We start from the raw sequence: 23,407 nt of genomic DNA, 5'->3' as shown, positions 1-23,407 counted from the left end.
ATAAAGGTTAAGCTGCTTACAGTTATGTGAAATGGCAACATTAAGTATCTTTTTCATCACAGATTCAAGCAAATGGAACAAAGCTTTCACAAACTTTAAACAAAGAGCTCATTTTATACAAGTGATAAAATCAGTTTTATTTCTCTGTCATTTTTCTTCCATACAATTATTAAAATGAAAAGTATTAAAAAATTAACAAAGAAACAATTCCTACAGCTACTTACGTCTGAACGGAAACCAGAGCACACAAGCTTAAACAAACACAAACCTGAACCATTCATAGAATGAGTGACTTGCACTACATGTATAGATCTGTTATGTGGCTGAAAAACTGGTAAGAACGTGCTGATGTTATAAACACCATTTTTCGCAACAGGTGTCTGTGTCAAAATCCACAGTGCAAGTGTTGATGGGGCAACAGCTGTGATTGTTGCTCACAATGAAAGCACAAAAGCCTTTTGTACTTGAAAGTGTAATAGATAACACTGAAGCTGATAAGAGTAGAACCCCCTTTCAAGAACCCCCAATTAAGAATTTCTTTCTTTATTTGGTGTTTAACGTCGTTTTCAACCACGAAGGTTATATCTTTCTTTATTTGGTGTTTAACGTCGTTTTCAACCACGAAGGTTATATCTTTCTTTATTTGGTGTTTAACGTCGTTTTCTAACACGAAGGTTATATCTTTCTTTATTTGGTGTTTAACGTCATTTTCAAACACGAAGGTTATATCTTTCTTTATTTGGTGTTTAACGTTGTTTTCAAACACGAAGGTTATATCTCTCTTTATTTGGTATTTAACGTCGTTTTCAACCACGAAGGTTATATCGCGAACGGGGAAAGATGGGATAGAGCCACTTGTCAATTGTTTCTTGTTCACAAAAGCACTAATCAAAAATTTGCTCCAGGGGCTTGCAACGTAGTACTGGGAGAATGCAAGTTTCCAGTACAAAGGACTTAACATTTCTTACATACTGCTTGACTAAAATCTTTACAAAAATTGACTATATTCTATACAAGAAACATTTAACAAGGGTAAAAGGAGAAACAGAATCCGTTAGTCGCCTCTTACGACATGCTGGGGAGCATGGGGTAAATTCTTCCCCCAAACCCGCTGGGGGTCCCAATTAAGACCTCACCCCCTTCTTCTTCTTCTTCTAAATCTGCGTTCGTGGGCTGAAACTCCCACGTACACTCGTGTTTTGCACGAGTGGAATTTTACGTTTATGACCGTTTTTACCCTGCCATTTAGGCAGCCATACGCCGCTTTCGGAGGAAGCATGCTGGGTATGTTCGTGTTTCTATAACCCACCGAACTCTGACATGGATTACAGGATCTTTTTTGTGTGCACTTGGTCTTGTGCTTGCGTGCACACACGGAGGTGTTCGGACACCGAGGAGAGTCTGCACACAAAGTTGACTCTGAGAAATAAATCTCGCCGAACGTGGGGACGAACTCACGCTGACAGCAGCCAACTGAATACAAATCCAGCGCGCTACCGACTGAGCTACATCCCCGCCCTCACCTCCTTCTAATACCATGTTCTTTCTGACCTGTTCATGACCTCTGCAAATTTGCCTCCATTTTAAGACTCCTTCCTTTGTAAGACCTGACTCAGATTTGTGGAGGCCTTAAAAGGGGGGTTCCACTGTAGCCTCTATATAGAAATGTGCACATCATGCAAGGTGTTTCTCCTCAAAAAACACATTCTAAAATGTGAGATTCTGCTTCCATCATCTCAAGTATTTAGAAGAACAGTTCATTCGAAGTGCACAAGGTCTATCCGCTCACCTTAAGTACAGATCCTGCCGTGCTGTACTCTGTACATGGTCAAAGGACAGGTTCGAAGATTAGGCTAAGCCTAAAGCCATTAATCCTTTTGTAATACAATTCTGAGTTCTGCTGTATTAAGGCTATTCCAAGATATAGCAACAAACTATATGAACATAATGAGTTTGCTGAAATCTTGTGGATTCTAAATTACTGAGCTGGATAAAGATGCAAGAAAGCAACAATAAAATGAATTATAAGAGACATTTCTCTGTGTATGCAACCAGCTGTACACAGACTGAATTGTCTGGCTAAAAAGATGAACTTGGTTCCTTCTCCTTTCTAAATCTGTCAAAACAAAAACAGACAGAATAGCACAGTTTGCAGAGCTGTCAATAACAAAAACAGACAGAAAAACACAGTTTGCAGAGCTGTCAAAAACAAAAACAGACACAATAAAAAAAAATAAAAAAAATAAAAATTTACAAGAATTTGATAAAAACAGAAAATGAAAAACAATTTTTTTTTAATTTAAAAAAAAGAGCGAGAACGGAGTGCAGAAGAAAAAAGTGAGAGCTGACAGACAGACAGACGGCAATCCGCTTGTGTCCAGACAGACAGCCAGACAGAGAGAGAGTCTCGTGCTGATCGCAAACGAGCAATAGTCAGCTGCATGCCCGGACGAAAATAATTAACAACAAAATGTTCAGGCCATGACGCCATTTGAACCCGGCACCTTCGCCTTTCCACGTGAGCGCTCTTACCGATTGAGCTATTGTGTACTCTCAAGTCTCACTAGCACATTTCTTGGACGTCAAGTGTTACGTTGAGACGCGCATCTTCATTTTAAATCCTTTTAAAAAAAAAAAGTTCCCTGGCTGGGCGCGTAAAGGCGTGCAAAGCTAATATCTCAAGTTTGACTAAAGTTAGGAACCTAATGTTTTGCACACACCCTAGGCCCCACAATTTCAAGCTACTCACCAAGTTTGAGCTCAATTGACCCCAGAGTACCAGAGATACAAGTCTAAACTGTCGTGGGACAAACCGACAAACAAACAGACACAGTCACTGAAACCTAACAGCCGCTTTATATATAAAGGCGGCTAAAAAACACAGTTTGCAGAGCTGTCAACAACAAAAACGGACAGAAGAACACAGTTTGCAGAGGTGGCAAGACTACTGTGCCTAGATGCAGACTGCCTTGTCCTACAGAACAGTCACTGAAGGCAAAACTGTAATGGTCTAGGGATGAAATAGAAAAGACAGTCCAATGCAGACTGAATTGCATTTGACTTTGAGAGATTATGTCGGTTGATGCTCAACAAGACATATTTCACAACAGTGGTACTCTGGAACCGCCCCTTTTATGACCTTCAAAAATCTGAGAAAGTCAGGTCTTAAAATGGAGGGACTCTTAAAATGGAGGTAAATTTACAGAGGTCATGAAAAGAGCATCTGAGAAAGGAGGGTCTAAAGAGGAGGAAGTCTTAAATCGGGGGATCTTAAAAGGGGGGTTCCACTGTACCAATGCCACATTTACACAAAACTTGGCAATGAGCCCAACCACTAAGAAGACGCCCAGCTCTGCATAGACACAACTTGACTTCATAACCTGGAACACCCAGGGTATTTTCACATTTGCACACAAAAACATAAAAAGGTATACAAATCGTACCCTGTTGGTTTCACTAGTCATAAGATTTTTTTGAAACGAGTACCTTCTCATTTGAGACCAACAAAAATCTCAAAAGTGTACACTGTATCTCTGTACTCTGTCACAAACATGATCTTTAAAAAAAAAAGGGTCAACAAAAGCTACGGTAATGCAGTTAACGAATACTTCACCACCTAGGTCAATTTAGCAATCAATCATAACCATTGCACAATTCAAACTACAAAAGAATAAACAGCAAAAAGAAACAAAAGCAAGAAAACAAAAAATCTGATTTCAGCAACTAGCTAACATTACCTCCCAATCTGTGCCTTCACACAACCACAAGCTGAACTCAACTTATTGCATCAACTGAACACTGCTGCTTCGTATACTTGCTTGCTCCATTAACATTTTTATCTCAAAACCAAAAAAATCCAACTAAGTTACAACAGCTAGATGTAGCAAATGCAAACCGCATACAGCCCGACTCTTCTGTGTGAAAATTGCGATCTAAGAGAATCTACTTAAAGTGAGGACAAAAACATCCACAAATACAACAAATCAGCTGCAATGAACTGGCTAACACTTTGTGTGTGTATTCAAATTTATAGAAAAGAAAAACAACTAAAATTGAAACTTGCGATCTCAGATAATCTACTTTTAGTGGGGCCAAAAACATCCAAAAAATATAACAAATCAGCTGACATGAAATGGCTAACATAATGTGTGTGTTTTAAGATTAAAAAAAATTTATATTAAAATAAATTGATTCAAAATAATATTCCTTTGGCAAAATACTAAGAAGCTGTAAATTGCAGATGTACCATGTGCAAAATGAACTCCCAACATTTTCAGAATGCACCAACACAGAACCTGATGTATAAAATCACAGAAAATCGGTGGAATGAACTGCTCGAGCTGTCTACCGTCCTCGGCTCTACTTTCCAACGATGCGTTTCAACATCATCAGTGCTGCTGGGCCATTGTCAGATGGAACCTGCACAAAACCGACAAATAATAATTCAGTCAAAATTAGCACATAAATGGGTTTAAAAAGTTGATGAATTCCTTCTTATGCTCATTTCAGTACAACCAGATTGCACTTCCATTGCTCTACTTTCAGTGAACCCAGTCCAACATTAAAGCGACATCATCAGAGATTTTACACAGGTGTTGTAGCATTTTAATTAATAATGACAGCTTATATAGCCCGAAGCACAGGGATATGTGCTCTCCATGCTTTACATATTTACTTTTAAAATATTAACGAAGTAATTTTGCAGCGACAAAATCCTTGGTGTTTTTGTTTCATGCATTCGACAAATTGCCCCCCCCCCCCCAAAAAAAAATAGAATCTCGATCTGCTTATCTGCTTCCCTCACAAAATTCTGCAAATCATTTTTTTAACGGTTTTCATCCATATCATTTGCCTTACCATGTGACCTGCAGCCAGTATATAGTAATACTCGAAATTCTTGGCGACCTTGACAAAGGCCTGGGGGATACCCTGCAGCTCCATAACCTCTTTCTTAGCTTTTGAGAACTGGTCTGCTATTGCCAGTCGGTATACCCAGGCCTCAGTACCTGTACACAAGACAATCAGAAATTAGTGGGACCAAGGGACTATATGCAGTGGACTCCCCCCCCTCCCCCATTTAGGGACCTCCAAAACATCTGAGAAAATCAGGTCTTGAAGAGGAGGGAGTCTTCTTCTTCTTCTTCTGCGTTCGTGGGCTGAAACTCCCACGTACACTCGTGTTTTGTGCACGAGTGGAATTTTACGTGTATGACCATTTTTTACCCCGCCATTTAGGCATACGCCGTTTTCGGAGGAAGCATGCTGGGTATTTTCGTGTTTCTATAACCCACCGAACTCTGACATGGATTACAGGATCTTTTTCATGCGCACTTGGTCTTGTGCTTGCGTGTTCGGACACCGAGGAGAGTCTGCACACAAAATTGACTCTGAGAAATAAATCTCTCGCCGAACGTGGGGACGAACTCACGCTCATGGGGGTAAATTTACTGAGGTTATGAACAGCAAATCTGAGAAAATAGGGTCTTAAAAGGGTCTTTAATTGGAGGGTCTTAAAGGAGTGGGCGGGGGGAGGATGTTCAACTGTACAGTATACAAAATGTTATCAGCTTAGGTTAAAAATTCAGCCAGGTGTGTTACCAGGTAAAAAGGCATCCACTCAAATCATGCATGCCCAAACGTACATGCTGTAGAACTTCTTTTTCTGCGTTCATGGGCTGAAACTCCCACGTTCACTCGTGTTTTTGCATGAATGGATTTGACCGTTTTTACCCCGCCATTTAGGCAGCCATTTAGGCAGCCATACGCCGCTTTCGGAGGAAGCATGCTGGGAATTTTGTGTGTTTCTATAACCCACCGAACTCTGACATGGATTACATGATCTTCCGTGCGCACTTAGTCTTGTGCTTGTGTGTACACACGAAGGGGGATAAGGCACTGGCATGTCTGTATATAAGTTGACCTGGGAAATCGGAAAAATCTCCACCCTTAACCCCCCAGGCGGCAGCAGCCGGGAACTGAACTGATGACCTTCCGCTTGGGAGGCCGGCGTCTTACCACTAGGCCATTTCACCCGTCTTTGTTGAAGAACAAGTGTAAACAAAATAACTTAAAATACGTTCTCAAATTAATCAACATAACTTTCTTTCTTTCTTTATTTGGTGTTTAACGTCGTTTTCAACCACGAAGGTTATATCGCGACGGGGAAAGGGGGGAGATGGGATAGAGCCACTTGTCAATTGTTTCTTGTTCACAAAAGCACTAATCAAAAATTTGCTCCAGGGGCTTGCAACGTAGTACAATATATGACCTTACTGGGAGAATGCAAGTTTTCAGTACAAAGGACTTAACATTTCTTACATACTGCTTGACTAAAATCTTTACAAAAATTGACTATATTCTATACAAGAAACACTTAACAAGGGTAAAAGGAGAAACAGAATCCGTTAGTCGCCTCTTACGACATGCTGGGGAGCATCGGGTAAATTCTTCCCCCTAACCCGCGGGGGGTGTGAGCGCTCTTACCGATTGAGCTATTGTGTACTCTCAAGTCTCACACACACACACACACACACACAGGGATGGAGTCTTCAATGGGAGGGTCTTAAAAGGGGACTCCACTGTAATGAGGGACTCACCCAGGTTGTCCACAATGAGGTCAAGCTGACCGCTGTACACCACCACCTTCAGCGAGGAGTTGAGGATCAAGGTGTCCACTGGAACAACACACACGTCCATAACAATCAGTATTATCCTTGCATCCCGACTAACATTTAGATATGAGAAACAAAGGGAAGTAAACGCTCTGAATGCATACACCATGTGCAATGGAGTAAGTGAGAGTCTTGCGGAACCAATCTCACGGCACCTGATAGAATACCAAGCATTGAAATAAAAATGCAACTTTCATCCTTAAATAGGATATTTAATCCCCCCAAAAATGTACATGTATCAAATTAAAAAACCAAAACACTACATATCAATGGTGATCGGTCTTTTTTTAAGTTTTGTGTACAGTTCAGGCTTGGGCAAATTTGAGCTTCCAAAAGCCGTGATGTCAGCTGACTGCTTTTAATACTAAATCACATAACTTCCTAAACACTTTTGCATTTATAATTCACAAGGAAATGATTCAAGCAGAGACGACAAATATTGGTTGGTTGCCACTGTCCACACATGTGTAGTGCTATGAACTTTGTTCAGAGCTGTCTAGGAAAACAAAGTGTATACAAGTTGTACAAGCCATTGATAAACAGATCTGTGAGAATAAATCAAGGTAATCCTATACAAGCGCATAGTGCTTTTAGTTATGCGCTATAGAAATCTAGTTAAACATATGTCTCGTGGGTCAACTTTCCCACGTGACATTACATGCCAGTCACTAGCGAGAGGGCGTGTCTCAAACACGTGTACAGGAAGCACATGGCAATGTTTGTCTGCACAAAAGCAAGGGCACTCACTCTTTCACAACCCACACAAACCCGACAGAGTTATTTCCGGAATTTGTCTATTGCTCTTTAATACGTGATCCGACAGTGATGATTAACAGTGTCATTCAAATACAAGTCAGTCTTCATGCCGTAGATTCCACAGTCAGCAAAATGAAGCAACTTTAACTGGCAGTTTTCAAGACCTGCATCGTGCGAGGGGCTGAGGAGCGGAAATAAGTCAAATAAACTGACCGATGTCCGAAACAGGTTTCATGAAGTCTCCTGCTTGTTTGGTAAACACCATCCCAGACTGAGCACCCCACATGACTTTGGCTGGAATACAACCCAGCTTCTTCTTGATTGGTCCATTCATCAGAGCTGCCAGGTCGTCTTTTTGAAGTACCCCCACATGTCGCAAAAGTGCCCGCTCTGGAAAAAAGGATTAGGATTAGTCTGTTATCTTTACAAAAACAGCATCATCACTTGTGTTTTGTGTGTTCTGTTCTGTTTATTTGCCTTTTTATCTGTGCTGAAAGCATCCAATCAATAACCATTCTGGTAAAATCTAAATTCCTGCAATTGTACCATGCTTAAAAAATGCAATCACTACAGTGTCATTTAACTTTTCAAAAGAGACGACTATGATGTCATCAAAGATATTTATCGAAAAAATGAAGATAAAAAAGAAGAAAAATGTGGGGATATCTGGAAAAATTCACACGTAAAGTTTCCTGAATATCTGTCTAGTAGTTTCTGGTAATTGCTCTACACAGACACACACACCCTTGTCTTGAGTCCCAGTCTATCTGAAAATATTCAGTCAAAAATACATGTAAATAGACAAACTAACCATACGAAGACAGGCTCTTTCTGCCAGTCATCTGACTGCTGTTTTCGGAACCGCCCCATTGCTGGATGTTGTAGAAGTTGACCCCTGCTGTACTGGCCTCGACCTCGTCTTCCAGCGCTGACCACTCCGCTGTGGCATTGACCCATTTTCCGCTGGCCGCTAGTTCCGCAATCTTGTTGGCTGTCTTGTTCAGCTGGGCCAGCTGGGTTCGATCTATCAACGACTGAGGACAAGGGGATTGATTTTGTTATGATAAAATTATTGTTGTCAGTATTTTTCTGTTATGAAGTCTACTTGACATTTAACTTTTTTTTTATTATAGAATCTAAAAAGCACTGTTCTGATATTTGTATGGGGTCTGGAAGAGTTGCCCTTGAAACGGTCGGTTAATTATACAAAGGGAAGCAAGCGGTTAAAAACAGGCGTCGATACAAAGGGAAGCAAGCGGTTAAAAACAGGCGTCGATAGACGCAATGAAAGGGGATACACCCTTGTAGATGATATATCTGTGCTAAAAGTCATTTGCTGTCTGCCCTGAAAATCTGAACAATTCCGGGCTTGATCTGTACATCTTTTTAATTTTTTCGATTTTGATTGATAGTACTCACATTGACATAAAGGTAAGGTCCCCGTGAATATGAACATGATTCAATAGATTTTGATTGATAGTACTCACATTAACATAAAGGTAAGGTCCCCATGAATATGTGGAATCCACAGGTGAGATCCACGAGTCCCCCATGGCAAAGCCCTTGAAGTTGCACTTGATGTCACCCGACTGGACGGCCTTCAAACAGAGCAGGGGGAATTACACGTTCAGTCATCAGCGGGGAATAATGCATAAATTGACACAAATCCAAAAACAAATTTACTGCCAACGTTTCAAGCTTCAGAATCAAAAAACAAGAAAGGTAAGTTGTTGGAACGTTTAATTTGAATTTAAAAAATTTTTTTTTTCAAATTAAACGTTCGAACAACTTACCTTTCTTGTCTTTTTGATTTTGCATAAATTCAGAGAAATATACGCTAAGAGTGAATATGAACAAACTGAAACAGACTATATATGTCAAAAATGATTCAACAGTGCTGAAATTCAGATCATTAATCTTGCTCATTCTTTTCTTTCTTGTGCAGTTGTTGCAGCTTGTCCAAGCACATGATTATATCATCTGACACAAGATACAAAGACACATGTAACACACAAGGTGGATTGGTAACATTCTGGTGCCTTCCAAACAAATTGGCATACCCAAAACACAAGCACCAACTACATTAACAATACTACAATACCTTTATTAACACTAAAAGTAAGGTGTATAGTAGTATACAGTGGAACCCCCAATTTAAGACACCTTCCTTTTTAAGACCTGATTTTTTCAGATTGTTCGAGGTCTTAAAATGTGGGTTCCATTGTACACACAAAATACTGTGTGCTTTACTTTAAACAGAAAAGAGTTGCACCAACCTTGTATAAGACTTGGCTAAACCCAGCTGTCATTTTGCCACCATAGGACTCGGAGAAGATGTAAAACGGTACAGTCTGTAAAGAAATCATGTATAAATGAAAGCAATAACTACAGTCGGTAGATGTAAAGCCAGTTCATGTACACAAGCCAGCTCTTCCTGGAAAACATCCTCTACAATTTTATTTCAAGCAAAAAAATTGCTGCAGTGAGGCAATGAGGAGTTCAAACGTGTGTTTTCATAAGTCAAAAAAACATAGTGGAAAAGGCATCCTCTAACCACTTCTCTCCCCTTTTACTTCTTTCCGTTCCTAGAGTTTCTTCCCTTTTGTGTTTCTCCTCCATCTTCTTTTCAAACCTTGTTCGTTCTACGTGTTGCTTTTGTTTCTTGTTGCCCTTTGTGTTTGTCTGTTCATGAACCTGATGATGCTTTCATAAGTGAAAATTTGTACTGTATTGTGCTGTCCTTGTATTGGTGAGTACAGAATTCTTTTTATTTTTTATTTTTTTTTTAACTTTATTCATCTCACCACAGTCACTTTGTTGTTTAGATTTAGTGGAAAAGATTCAAGTTTGTTGTTCATTGCTGATCTCAATCTTAAAATATGCAGACATTTCACACCCAACATGCACCCATGCAAAAGATCAACTAATTAAAGCATCACAGAGATCACACTCACCGACATATCATCGTTAACTTTCATGACGATCTTTAGGATGCTGAGAAGGTCAGCGGAAATCTGCTGAAGGTCAGTTGTGTAAGCCTTGTCATTGTCCACATAGCTGTACCCCGTTCCCACTGGGTTGTCAATAAACAGCAGGTTCACCTCTGTTAGCTGCAGCATAGAACACATGATACATGTATAAAGTGATCTATGTTTTGAGAGGGCTGTGCTAACTCATAGAGAATGTATCTTGAAAAGAAAAGACTTAAAATTTATTTTTGTTAACCAAACAACATACAATATTGTATCGAAAACAGCAATTTCTATTCCATCAATACTTCAGTCAAACAAACAAATATGAAAATTTTCTGACAATTATTTTGCCAGAGATCGGACGAAAACCATTATGAGATAAGTTCCATATCATTTGTTTGTTGTCTGTCCACAATAAAGACCATTGGGTCAATGTACTTGTGGATGTTTTGTTTCGTCAAAAAATAAACGCTCCATTGACTAACCATTCTTGTTTTTTTAATCTGAAATTTCAAAAGTGTAGCAGCGTTATGTTTTTGGTCAAAATGATTTTGATTGCTGTCAAAATGATTTCCTAATCTGGTGTTCTGCAAATAGAGATTTCCCTTTTGTGTGATCCTCATATCTACAGAATGGCATACCCATGTTGTTTTGCGAGGGTTCTGCTCAACGTCCAAAGGTCCAATTTCTTGAAAATTGCCAAACCCTGTACCTGAGCCACCAGGACCTCCCTGTAATTCACACAATACACAGAGAGCATGAATGCAAAGTATTATTCAACAAAAGAAGCATGCACAAACACACACAAAGACAGATAAAAACATATGCACAAGCACTGGCATAAACTGGTAGCTGCGATGTGAGGTCCTTCCAAATCCAATGACTGAACATCTCCCACAAGGACATTTTTTTGTCCCTCTAATATTACACACATTTTCCATTATGCATGTATTTAATTTGACTGAACCAGCGATGTAATGCCACCCGTGCTTGAGGGACACTTTTGGCTCGTCCCAAGGGTGGCATTACATGGTTCAGTAAAATTAAATACATGTAAAATGGAAAATATGATAACTTACTGATGATGAATGAATAAGAAAATTATGTTATTGATACCCAGTGTGCTAAAGCTACTTTGTCAGCAGACTTAAAATACCCTCCCCCCCCCCCCCCCCCCCCCCAAAGAAAACCCAACAACAAAACACGCCAACACACACACCAACGCCTACCTGCAGCCATAGAACCAGTGGGACATTAGTAGAACCTTTAGGATTGGTGGATCTGTACAGCCACCAGAACATATGGGCGTCAGGCCGCACAGTGACGTAGCCCCACTTCTCACCCTCTGTGTTCACTGTTACCTTTTCCTCTGCAATCAAAGTTTCACAGGGTGAACTGCATGGGATCAGTCAGGCACTAATGAAAGCAAGAGACTTGCCAGAGAGCACCAAGCCTCTGTACCTCCATCAGCACTACCAATCAGCTTCTCAGATCTGCCGCAGCCATGGAATGAAGACTACAAGAATCTTCACATCTCCACCACAGTCCCCTACGTTACCTCAAGAGATTCCCAGAACGACACTGCCAGGCGCACCCTAACACTCGCCATGATTGCTGAACGGTACCCTGAAGACGCCTGGATCCACGCGTATACAGACGGTTCAGCAACAAACGCCGTGGCCAATGGAGGAGCAGGTGTACTTGTCAGATCTCCTGAGGGGCACACTTCCACAGCAGGGATACCAACAGGAAAGTACTGCTCAAACTATGCAGCAGAAGTTCAGGCCATCATGCAAGCAGCCTCCATGATTCATGACTCGGAAATCGAATGCCCCCAAGTTGTATTCCTCTCCGATGCACGGTCTGCCTTGGAAGCCCTTGCAGGAAACAAACTTCCTCGTCTGATGGAGAAACTCCAGGAGCTTGCCAAGACTCGACGAGTAGTCCTGCAATGGGTTCCAGCACACTGCGGAATTCCAGGCAATGAAACAGCTGATGAGCTCGCCAAACTCGGAGCCAGGGAGGAACAACCAGACAACCCAGTCAGCTTCGCTGAAAAGAAAACCCTCGTGAAGGCAGCAATGCGACCACAATCCACGAGAGACGCATATCATCTCCTAGAACGATGGCAGCAAGTAGTGATCATGCGACTACGAACTGGTCACTGTCGCCTCAACGCCCACATGTTCAGGAAGCTGAAGCTGACCCCATCACCAACCTGTCCCTGTGGTCTGGAAGACCAGACTCCAGAACATGTCTTAATGACATGCCCCCAACTCAAACCAATCAGAGACAAAGTGTGGCCAGCATCAGTCCCTCTCCGCACCAAACTCTATGGGAGCAGACAAGACCTGGAAGCCACGACGTCATTCGTCTCGCAGACTAAACTGATGGTGTGACGGCGAACGCAAGAAGAAGAAGAAGACATCCAAAAATCAGGTCTTAAAAAGGAGGGAGTCTTAAAATGAAGGTAGATTTACAGAGGTACTAAAACTCTGAACAATCAAGGAAGTTTTAAATTGAGGGGAGGGTGTGTCTTTTAGGTTCCACTGCATTCAGTGCAGCTATACTACAACCAAGGGACAGGAGGTTACCACAAATGACACAAAGGCTGGTTTCTGTCTGTATGTTTGTACCAGGTATGTGTACATGTTTTTTTTCTATTCCCCTCGATCTCTCTTTCTCTCTCCGTCTGTATGTGTGTGTGTTTACATACATGTGTGTGTGTTATAAGTGTGTCTAGTCTGTGACACCAACAGATTGCCTAATTTCTTCATAAACTGCTGTGACGTAAAAACACTCAAAACCAACAAGCATAAAATGAAGGGAGGCTTTAGCATGTTAACACACACTTTTAAGATTGCCAGAGATAGGGGGAAGCACATTTATAAGACACTTGTGACAGATAAAAAAAAATGCACACACAATATTACAGGCTCAAAAAGAAGATAAAACATCTCAACAGGCAGTCAAGCAGATGCTTTGAATCAAATGATATTTGAGTCACAGTTCTTGCCAGTCATGGGCCTTCAGTGTATTGCAACACATGACTTAATTGCTGGTGAATAAAAATCAGGTCACAGCTATAGGTTTGTGGAGAATTTCATATACAGTTCTTTTCAGTGGTCCCCGCGCTACAACTGATTTAGATCTTTCCAGAACCTGTATAATGCATCAGCCAGGTTCACACACACACATCGCACTCACAAACTTCAATTGCTTTTTAAATACTTCCCTTTTCTTTATCTGATAAAGAGGACATGCTCACAAGGAACTATATAACACTAAAACGAGAAGTCACCAATTGGATTTTTAGACTCAATACTTTGCAGAACTTTGTTTTGAAATACACGTTTAACACATTGTCACAATTTCGACAGTGATGAAGCACCATCCTGTCGTTAAACTTGTATAAGCTTATATAACCAAAGGCGGAAGGTATCGTTCACTGGACCACTACTTTCATAGTCTTTCTATGGAAGTAGTGGTCCAGAACGATACCTTCCGCCTGTGACATAACTATAAGTACCTTAATTATTCTTCAACACCACCAAACTCAGTTGAGAGACAGCACAGGAGACAGTGAGAGAGAAAAATCAGAGCGATGCACCCCATGTCTGGTGCCTGAGTCACTTACTTGGAAACTCTGTCTTGTTGATTTGCAGCGATGAACACACAAGCGTGAGAGACAGCAGCAAGTACAACGCTGCTTTCGTTTTGGATGGTGCCATTTCTGCGGCTAAACTTTATCAAGGAAATGCTGATGGTCAGTCTTAATTCAGAAAGAGTATGCGCCTTGTTTTACAGCCTCACGCTTTAAAACGCCAAAAAGATGATTATCTGCAATACATGCACACTCAAAAACAACTTATTTGTCCACCGTTGTTCGCCTTGTTCGTGTGCGGGTGCAGACGAGTGACGAAGTGTCACATGATCACTTGTGATGAAGCATGTGACCAGGACGACGACAAACCCAAATGTATACAAATACCAACATCTCTTCAATAAAATAATGGTTCGGCCCTGCAGTCGTACACGTCACTACTTCACAACAAATTTGTTCTTCTTTGGGTTTTTTCCTTCATTATTTGTCAATACTGCACGATTTTGGTGCTTCCACCTATCAGTACATGCTAAACTATGATTTGCTATGTCATACTTCAGAGTTTCAGGGACAGTTACCACTGGGATCCAGCACTGTTTTACACTGAATATTGCAACACTTGTGTTTGCTTTGTCAGGATGTGACGATATTGTATTGGTGAAGCATTGTCAGGTGCTGTTCACATAGCCAGTTTACAACCAACTTTAACAGTTAGCAAAATTAGAATGACTTGAGTGAATGTTGCGCTGTGGGCATAGGCAGCTATTTCCAACCATTTCATTTCTGACAAAAATCAGTTCAGAGTTTGTTGTAAATTGATCATGCAAACATCACCTTACATTCATGTCTGCGCAGCTCTACATGTAAAACTTCATGACTTTCACGCCCTTGATAGATTTCATTCTGCAATGTTCCACAAAGAGATGCACAGAAACAATCGTACAACACATAACTGCACTGTCAGAGTTTTTATTAAATTATATGCACAACAAATATTGCACGTATTCCAATCTGATTTTTACTTTTGTTACTCGCGTTGCCTTATATATACATTTACTGATATATCTGAACATACCATCCACACATACAACCAACGTGGCAGCATTTTCAACATGATGCAACCCACAGCAATGAAATAAAATAATGAAAGGTACGATGAATTTAGTGTGATACACCACCATTTTCTGTCTTGATGCCCTAAAATCAATGCAAACTGGTATAACGTCTGTTCTTTTTCTTGTGGTCATTCTTGGCAGAATTTTTTTTATATTTCACGGACGTTCTCTTTTTGATGAACACACTTCATTTCTGATCCCCCCTTTTATTACCTTCAAAATTCTGAAAAAATAAGGTCTTGAAAAGGAGGGAATCTTGAAAGAGGGTCACCATGGGGGGGGGGGGGGGGGGGGGGGGATCTGTGCACGTGCACGTTGAGGCCAAAAGTGCCATGCACGGTGATCCACGGTGCACGCTACGAAAAAGCTCCATGTACGGTGCACGCCGGACCTCTGTGCACGGTGCACGCTACGAGAATTTCCCCATTCCCATGCACGTTACGAAAAAGCTCCATGTACGGTGCACGCCGGACCTCTGTGCACGGTGCACGCTACGAGAATTTCCCCATTCCCATGCACGTTACGTCCAAAAAGCCCATTCCCGGTGCACGTGGTAAAGCATCGCCCCCCCTCTTGAAAGGGAGATACTATGAACCGAACATCTTAAAAATTAACGTCTTAAATAGGAAGACGTCTTAAATTGGTGGGTCCACTTTGTATCAAATACAGACTTGCAAGCCATATAAAATTTCTGACAAATCAAATTCCATTAAATTGTGAACATGTTGTCTTCTTCTTCTTCCTTCGCACACATTTAAAGGCACAGTAAGCCTCCCATAAACCATCACAGATACTGTCAGGCTTTTACACACAGTACAAACACCCTTCCATTTGAATGCTCACCGAAAGGGAACATCCTAAGTGCCCTATGTAAAGAGCGAGCAATTTTCAAAGAATTAATTTTGCGGATTGTCTCCTTACACAATCGGACCGTGGTGCGTTTTGGCGCCAGACCTAACTTTTAAAATCTAAATAATAAATTGACAGCTTGTTACACAAACATTCTTAAATCATAAAAGAATTCTTTTTTCATCAAGACAAGATCAGTACAATTCGAAGTTTTGAAAGTTTGAAAAAAGAAAAGCCCGGAAGCAGGGCTCTCGTAGCAGACAACGGTTTATGCCTGTCGCCAGTTCCTCTGAACAGTCAAAAGCCATCGCTAGAGTTCTTGTGAACCACAGCCGTTTGTTTCGTGCATAGTCAGAGGTACATAATAACTGCTATTGCAGATAAGCTCACATCGAGTCGCATTCAAATTACTAACTGACGACTGCATTGTGAAAAAGGGAAACTGGATCACACGGGTTCACGATGGCTCAGGGGTAAGATAAACCACGCAAAAATAAATTCTTTGAAAATTGCTCGCTCTTTATGGAGGGCACCTAGGATGTTCTCAAGTGGTGAGTGTTTAAATGAAAGGGTGTTTGTACTGTGTGTAAAAGCCTGACAGTATCTGTGATGGTTTACGGGAGGCTTACTGTGCCTTTAAGAAATAACCAATAATCAAGTACATGTACAACAAACGCTCACAACCCCCCCAAAAGTTCGGCAACAGTTTCTGAAACTCTATTTTTCCTTCAAGGTATTGCTAGTTTAGAATGGACGCCATTCAAAACAGGGTTCATTGGATTTGCCTCCTGGTGTGGTATCACCTGCTCCACACTCCCTTCCTGGTCACACATCCAGTAACTGTTCCGGACAAAATAAAACAATGCATTACCGAACGTAGATCCAAGAAACCAAGGAACATAAGCGCTATGCCGCCTTAGAGAATAACACACACTGAAATAAACTAGCGATTTTCATCCTCAAATGAGTATGAAAGTCACTTGAATAAATGAAGATGAAAATAGCTTGTTTATTGCACTGCTTTCGGTTTTTTTCTCAGGTGCCTGAAGATTGGTTCCGCACAATTCCAACTTTCTCTCTCTCAAAATTGTATGAAATTTCACTCAAACATCAAACTTACTGTTATTTACGATGCTGTAAGAAAATACCCAGTGAAACAAACAAATGAAACTCACAGAAAATATACTTTTCAAACTTTCTTCAAAAATTGTTCGAGAGATAAGCTGTGATACTCCTTAGAACTCAGGCATTGCATAATACAAATCTGAACGAAAGAATGATACATATGCTAACAAAATAAATGCACATATTGTGACTCTCAACTTTAACATTTTCAGAGAAACATCCTTCCAATTCAAACAATGTCAGGCTCAGAAGCTAGAGCGTTTGTTGTCACTACTATTAGTTGTGTGTTGAAATGCTAGCTCTGCCGGGGAATTAATAAATGCAGTTTCACGACAGAAATAAATGAATATTATCACCATGGCTACTGCAAATTTCTAGTTTTCTCACCAGCTGTGGCAAGATCTTTTCCACATGTTCCACAGAAGCGCGATTTGATCCATCCTTCTGAAAAAATAACATGCATGTTCTTGTGTAAAAATCATGTTACTTTATTCAACAGTGTTAACCGTGTAAAAAAAAAAGAAGACAGAAATCAAAAGCTCAGCAGTCACGAAAGTCACATTTTTATCACAGTGATTGTCCAACATACAGCAGACCCCCCCCCCCCCCCCCCCCCTTTTTAGACCCACCAATTTAAGACTTCCTCTTTTATAAGACCTTGCTTTTTCAATTTTTCTGTTCATAACCTCTGTATAATTATCTCCGTTTTAAGACTCCTTTCCAAGACCTGATTTTCTCAGATTTTTTTGAGGATTTAAAAGGGGGGTCCCACTGTACATGTATTAATTATATCAAGTCTTATATCGCGCGTATCTCCAGACTCGGACTCAAGGCGCAGGGATCTATTTATGCAGTGCGAGATGGAATTTTTTACACAATACATCACGCAGTCACATCGACCAGCAGATCGCAGCCATTTCGGCGCATATCCTACTTTTCACGGCCTATTATTCCAAGTCACACGGGTATTTTGGTGGACATTTTTTATCTATGCCTATACAATTTTGCCAGGAAAGACCCTTTTGTCAATCGAGGGATCTTCAACGTGCACACCCCAATGTAGTGTACACGAAGGGACCTCGGTTTTTCGTCTCATCCGAAAGACCAGCACTTGAACCCACCACCTAGGTTAGGAAAGGGGTGAGTAAATTGCTAACGCCCTGACCCAGGGTCGAACTTGCAACCTCTCGCTTCCGAGTGCAAGTGCGTTACCACTCGGCCACCCAGTCCACAATTAATAATATTAATAATAATAATAAAACATTCTTTTACAGCGCTGTTCACCGCCAAATGGCAGTCTCATGGCGCTTTACATTAGACATTAAAATTTAACATTTTACATACATATAAAAAGTTTTCTCGTAAGAAATAACATACAAGCATTAAAAACAATTCATAGACAACGACCACTTATAATTATAAGATAATCTAGAAAAATTGTTTTTAAAAAGGTGAGAAAAAAAACACGTATTAACAGTTCTGCAAGTATTGGCTCCAACTCTCTTTATTGTCATTCATCTGTGTACTTCTGTGCTTTCAAATAAAGCCACGCCAGTTCAAATTTTAAGACAATGTACTAGTAAGGTATCAACAATGTCACCAGACCTGTTTACCCCCATAAGTGTTTTGGAGTAATGCTCAGCCCCAAAAATAGTAATCCTGGCACAAAAATAGTAATCATCCAGCATTCGTCGCCAATTACAACGCACATGACAACTGTGTCTGCGAAACGCAATCATGCACATATATCCATCATTCACAAAAAACCCACATCAGTCAGTTTTTGTAGTCATCATAATTTCAAAGAAGATCACATCAAAAGCACATGCATCACTGATTCTTTTTCTTTTGCTCGTAGTAGGCCTTTTTCAGTGTGTCAAGCGCTACTCTACTGTACTTGCGCTTGCCGAATGAGTGAGGGCGAGACTTCACCACTAGAAGGCTCTCCAGCGTCTCATCAGACAGACATGATCTCTGGTCAGTCCTGTGCTTTTTCACCCCATTTTGCCATTGAAAAAAACAATGCCAAACATGTGAATTAATAAAAAAATAAAAATAAATAAATAAAAAAAGTTAACTTTTTTTTTATTTATGAAAATCGTAGTCTTGACACGGATAGCGGAATGGCGTATTTTTTGCAGAAAATCGTAATAAATTACGCCAAAATCGTAAGGGTAAACAGGTCTGTGTCACGGACACATACCCTTTTGATTTGACCTGACTGGCCAGTCGAATGCCGCATAGTCTTGACATGACAATGGGATACTCTGGCGATCGACAAGAAGACAATGGGACACTCGACCGGCCAGAGGTCAGATCAAAAGGTACCGTATGTATCCTACCAATCTTCTTCTGCGTTCTTCTTCTGCGTTCGTGGGCTGAAACTTCCACGTACACTCGTGTTTTTTGCACGAGTGGAATTTTACGTGTATGACCGTTTTTTACCCCGCCATTTAGGCAGCCATACGCCGTTTTCGGAGGAAGCATGCTGGGTATTTTCGTGTTTCTATAACCCACCGAACTCCGACATGGATTACAGGATCTTTTTCGTGCGCACTTGGTCTTGTGCTTGCGTGTACACACGGGGGTGTTCGGACACCGAGGAGAGTCTGCACACAAAGTTGACTCTGAGAAATAAATCTCTCGCCGAACGTGGGGACGAACTCACGCTGACAGCGGCCAACTGGATACAAATCCAGCGCGCTACCGACTGAGCTACATCCCCGCCCATCCTACCAATCGAACAAAGCTGGGACATTTGAACCTGTACGGATGTTCAATCCAGGTCCAACTGGCCTTTTCTTCTGCTGCTTGAAACAACACTGTACCAAGGAAACTTACTTGAGCCTGGACTGCAGATCTCTCTGCGGCTTCTGAAATTGCACAGAAACAAAAATTATGAAACTCTGTCAGTGACAGATTCTTAACACAAATCTGGTTTAGTAAGCTTATACAACTTAATTGAAATGATTAAATGTGCCAAAAATGCCCTCAGAAAAATTATACTAGCAGCTATGGCATTTTTGAATGATAGCAATATAATTATCAGTTCTGATAATTTGCATCATATTTTTTCCATGCTGTAGGTAAACCAAGCCAAACATACATTATATTTATATATAGAAATGAAATTTGGAGGGCATTTTCTGTCTCTTTAATAAAAAGTTTAAACTCTTTTTAGAAAAGTTCTTTAATCTTACAGTAGTTATACTGGATAGACAAATACATGTGAAACCATCAAAGTCTTGTTTTTTTCCTCATCAATTTCTAAAAAAATTCCATTAAGAATAAAAAATCAGACAAAATTTACTTGTTTAGTGTCAGAGAGCTGACATATCATAAGTTACCTGATACAAACACACGCAGTAGCTCCGTCACCAGTGTCAGTGCATCTGTATTCACTGAAACATACACAAACAAGGTTCAACACAAACACTCATAGTCATAGCACAGTCTGTGCCATTCAAATCAAAACATTAAGTAGAACTTTTTTATCTCCATGATCAGCAGAATATGTGTGACCAATTCTGAGTCCCATTCTAGATTTTGTTTGAAAGCAAGTGTCTCCATTTTCAAGGTTTGATTCTGTTGGTTTCCCTCTAGGTCATTACTTGCTCATCAGTTTTGGCTGCATCTTGTGGCACAAAGTACATTGTTTCGCATGGATAAGTCTGACTGCATGCTGCATGTATGTTACGAGTTGGGCCATCTTCCTCAGGCACACAGATGAAACACGTACTGCAATCAGTGTGCAGTGACATGTCCAGATGAAAGACATCAACATCTTGACTTGAAGCACTATTCGAAATAGTAGTCCTTCCTACACATCACCCTGTACAGACGAAATGACTGACCTTTAGTTTTATCATCTTTGAAATGAAGCTGGAGGACGCTCTGAACCGTTTTCTGCAATAAAAAAAAGTAACTAATGTTAGGATTGCGCAGTATACTGTTTGTCAATTATGTAAAGCAGTGGTTACTGTTCCCCCTTTATAAGTTTGATATGTCACTTAATTGTTATATGGAGGCAAGAATTGTTTTTTTTAGCTTGCATCTCGCTATGTGTATACGAAACCATTTGGGGGCTAGCTCGACAAGAATTAAACACGATTGGTTAATAAATGTACACCAAAAAATGTGTCTGCATTGTGATAAAATGTGAACAGCTAATCAGATTGGCAGGTGTTCAGCCACCATTTTTTCTAGCGTAGCGAGCATCTCCAAGGCATGCTGGCCTATACTAGAGCTCCCCAAATCCTAGCTACCAGTACCATTCCTCATGGTGAGTCTTCTCCCAAAAGATGCTACAGTACTTCCTCGCCCCACTCGCCAATAGACCCTATCGGTATTCCAAGCTCTCGTAATCTCTCGCAAGCTTCAGAGCATCTAGAGCAAAGCATGCGATACAGCGATCTCGTGCGAGCTGCACAAGCGAAGGTTCGAAGTTCTCACGATGTTCAAAGCATAACAAAGAGCGTGTCTCGCGAGAGCTGCTCAGATACCGAAAAGGTCTATTCTCGTCGCTGAGAAACGGGGACTGGCTTGCCCACTTTATGGTTATGCCACGTACTTTATCGAGTTTAAGACGGGGAGCTAGGTTTTGCCTTCGAAAAACCAATTCTGAGATTTTGATGTCACAGACTCGCACCTACTGATCACACAATAAATGTATTTTGAACAAGAGGCGAAGCCTTCAAGGCTCACGTAAGAAATCGACAAACAGTAACACAAACTCAATCACTCTGTCACACACACACACACACACACACACACACACACACACACACACACACACACACACACACACACACACAGTAAGCATAGGTGAAACTGTGCAAGAAAGGGAGACCCTGGATCTGCCAATTAGTCTCGGCCCGCTCACAATAACAATGACCGAGACTTTCAGTAATTCCTTTGCGTGACGTCCAACCCTCTTACGTCATAATGTGACGTCTTCAAATAGTTTCTATCACACACGTCAAACACTTTTGACCGAGACGTAATCTTCTTATGCGAGCTTTATCCATAGACTCGGAAATGTTAAAGTTTCTATCACACACACACGCACGCACGCACGCACGCACGCACGCACGCACGCACAAAGTTTATCATCGCATAGGCTACACTTACGTGAGTCAAAAACAACTTATCACAGACTGATAACTGATCAGTCATCTGATCACACAATGAGCCCTAAGGCCCCCCCCCAAAATAGGTGTGGTGAAGGTAACATAGCCAAAATAATAGGGTAGGAAGGTAGGCAATCACTTTTTTTTCTAATGTGTACAAATTAAACCTACTTGACAGGGAAATAAGTGTGCGACTCGAGCGCTGTCGCTTTTATTGCGTTTTCTGCACTGTTTTTTGGTTTGTTTTTGTTGACAATTTATGTAATAAAAAGTTATAGGGTCGGCCCCTAAAAATAGGATAGGTCGGGTTACCGTAACCACACCTATTTTTTTTTTTAGGCCTAATAAAATTACTGCATCATGTCAATACATTACAGCAGTTGACCCAGGATGCAAAATGACTGCGCGTGTACCTCTTGCTCTAAAAGTTACATCTTGAGTCGAAATCGGCTCACAGGCGGAAGGTATCGTCCACTGGACTACTACTATCACAGAAAGACTACTTTCTGTGATAGTAGTAGTGTGATAGTAGTAGTCCAGTGGACGATACCCGCCTGTGATCGGCTCCTGTGAGTGTGACGAACACCTGCAGCTTCAGTGACTCCATCAGACGAAAGCACCACTTTTCGCGGTTTTAAGCGCTGAAATTTGAAATTAGTTTCTAGGCTTTTCCAATCAGTTTCCACACACGATTGGTAAATGCTCCGAACCATTTACAGCAGCTCACTCCGAGTAAAGAATGAATGATCACTTACCGCTTTGAAAGTTGCGGGAATGTCGGCCATTGTTGTTATGTCTTTTTACTGAGAATTAGATGAAAAAGTTGAAATACCTACTAAAAATCCGTATCGGCTGGTAAAGCATTTAGGTTACATTGCAGTTTGTGTGGTTTTGCATAAAATTTGCACCTTCAGTTCTCATGAAATGTGTATTTGAAACTGTTAATTTGCAGTATTTCACTTTGAGGCAATGTATGAACCCATAGACCTATCTCAATATAGGTCCCTGATGAACCAAACTCAGCATGACAGAATGCTTCATTCACCAAGTGTTCTGTTTAGTAAGCAGATAAGCGGTGCACATTATGAATCACGTTTTCTTTGAAATATTAAAACCTTTCGTAAACAGCTCTTTTCTGTTATGTTTCTTTGTCATGTTATGTGGAAGTAGATTGGATACTATTCAG

General features: G+C 40.8%; 2 protein-coding genes across 2 annotated transcripts; both read right to left on the bottom strand.

The window, feature by feature from the left end:
* Positions 1-1,527: 1,527 nt before the first annotated feature.
* LOC138958282 (retinoid-inducible serine carboxypeptidase-like) lies at positions 1,528-14,322 on the bottom strand. The gene is made up of 11 exons (XM_070329393.1): positions 14,037-14,322; positions 11,629-11,768; positions 11,041-11,130; positions 10,382-10,537; positions 9,704-9,778; positions 8,915-9,025; positions 8,239-8,461; positions 7,641-7,817; positions 6,597-6,674; positions 4,858-5,006; positions 1,528-4,419 (listed from the first exon to the last, which is right to left on the bottom strand). The coding sequence occupies exons 1-11, from the start codon at positions 14,128-14,130 to the stop codon at positions 4,360-4,362; spliced, it is 1,353 nt and encodes a 450-aa protein (XP_070185494.1). The 5' UTR covers positions 14,131-14,322; the 3' UTR covers positions 1,528-4,359.
* A 634-nt stretch (positions 14,323-14,956) lies between these two features.
* On the bottom strand, positions 14,957-23,136 carry LOC138958266 (centromere protein X-like). The gene is made up of 6 exons (XM_070329376.1): positions 22,977-23,136; positions 20,947-20,998; positions 20,440-20,493; positions 19,934-19,965; positions 17,480-17,536; positions 14,957-16,807 (listed from the first exon to the last, which is right to left on the bottom strand). The coding sequence occupies exons 1-6, from the start codon at positions 23,004-23,006 to the stop codon at positions 16,793-16,795; spliced, it is 240 nt and encodes a 79-aa protein (XP_070185477.1). The 5' UTR covers positions 23,007-23,136; the 3' UTR covers positions 14,957-16,792.
* Positions 23,137-23,407: the final 271 nt, after the last annotated feature.

Source organism: Littorina saxatilis, linkage group LG2, assembly GCF_037325665.1.
Source record: "Littorina saxatilis isolate snail1 linkage group LG2, US_GU_Lsax_2.0, whole genome shotgun sequence".
NCBI classification, from domain to species: domain Eukaryota; kingdom Metazoa; phylum Mollusca; class Gastropoda; order Littorinimorpha; family Littorinidae; genus Littorina; species Littorina saxatilis.
This window is presented reverse-complemented; position numbering and strand designations above follow the sequence as displayed.

Coding starts and splice junctions, on each gene's coding strand:
- LOC138958282 (XM_070329393.1), bottom strand. CDS start 14,130: ATGGCACCATCCAAAACGAAAGCAGCGTTGTACTTGCTGCTGTCTCTC. Junction 11,769..14,036: donor CAACAAGACAGAGTTTCCAA/GTAAGTGACTCA, acceptor CTTTGATTGCAG/AGGAAAAGGTAACAGTGAAC. Junction 4,420..4,857: donor TACTGGCTGCAGGTCACATG/GTAAGGCAAATG, acceptor GGTTTTGTGCAG/GTTCCATCTGACAATGGCCC.
- LOC138958266 (XM_070329376.1), bottom strand. CDS start 23,006: ATGGCCGACATTCCCGCAACTTTCAAAGCG. Junction 20,494..20,946: donor CAAAGATGATAAAACTAAAG/GTCAGTCATTTC, acceptor TGTATGTTTCAG/TGAATACAGATGCACTGACA. Junction 19,966..20,439: donor ACTGCGTGTGTTTGTATCAG/GTAACTTATGAT, acceptor GTGCAATTTCAG/AAGCCGCAGAGAGATCTGCA.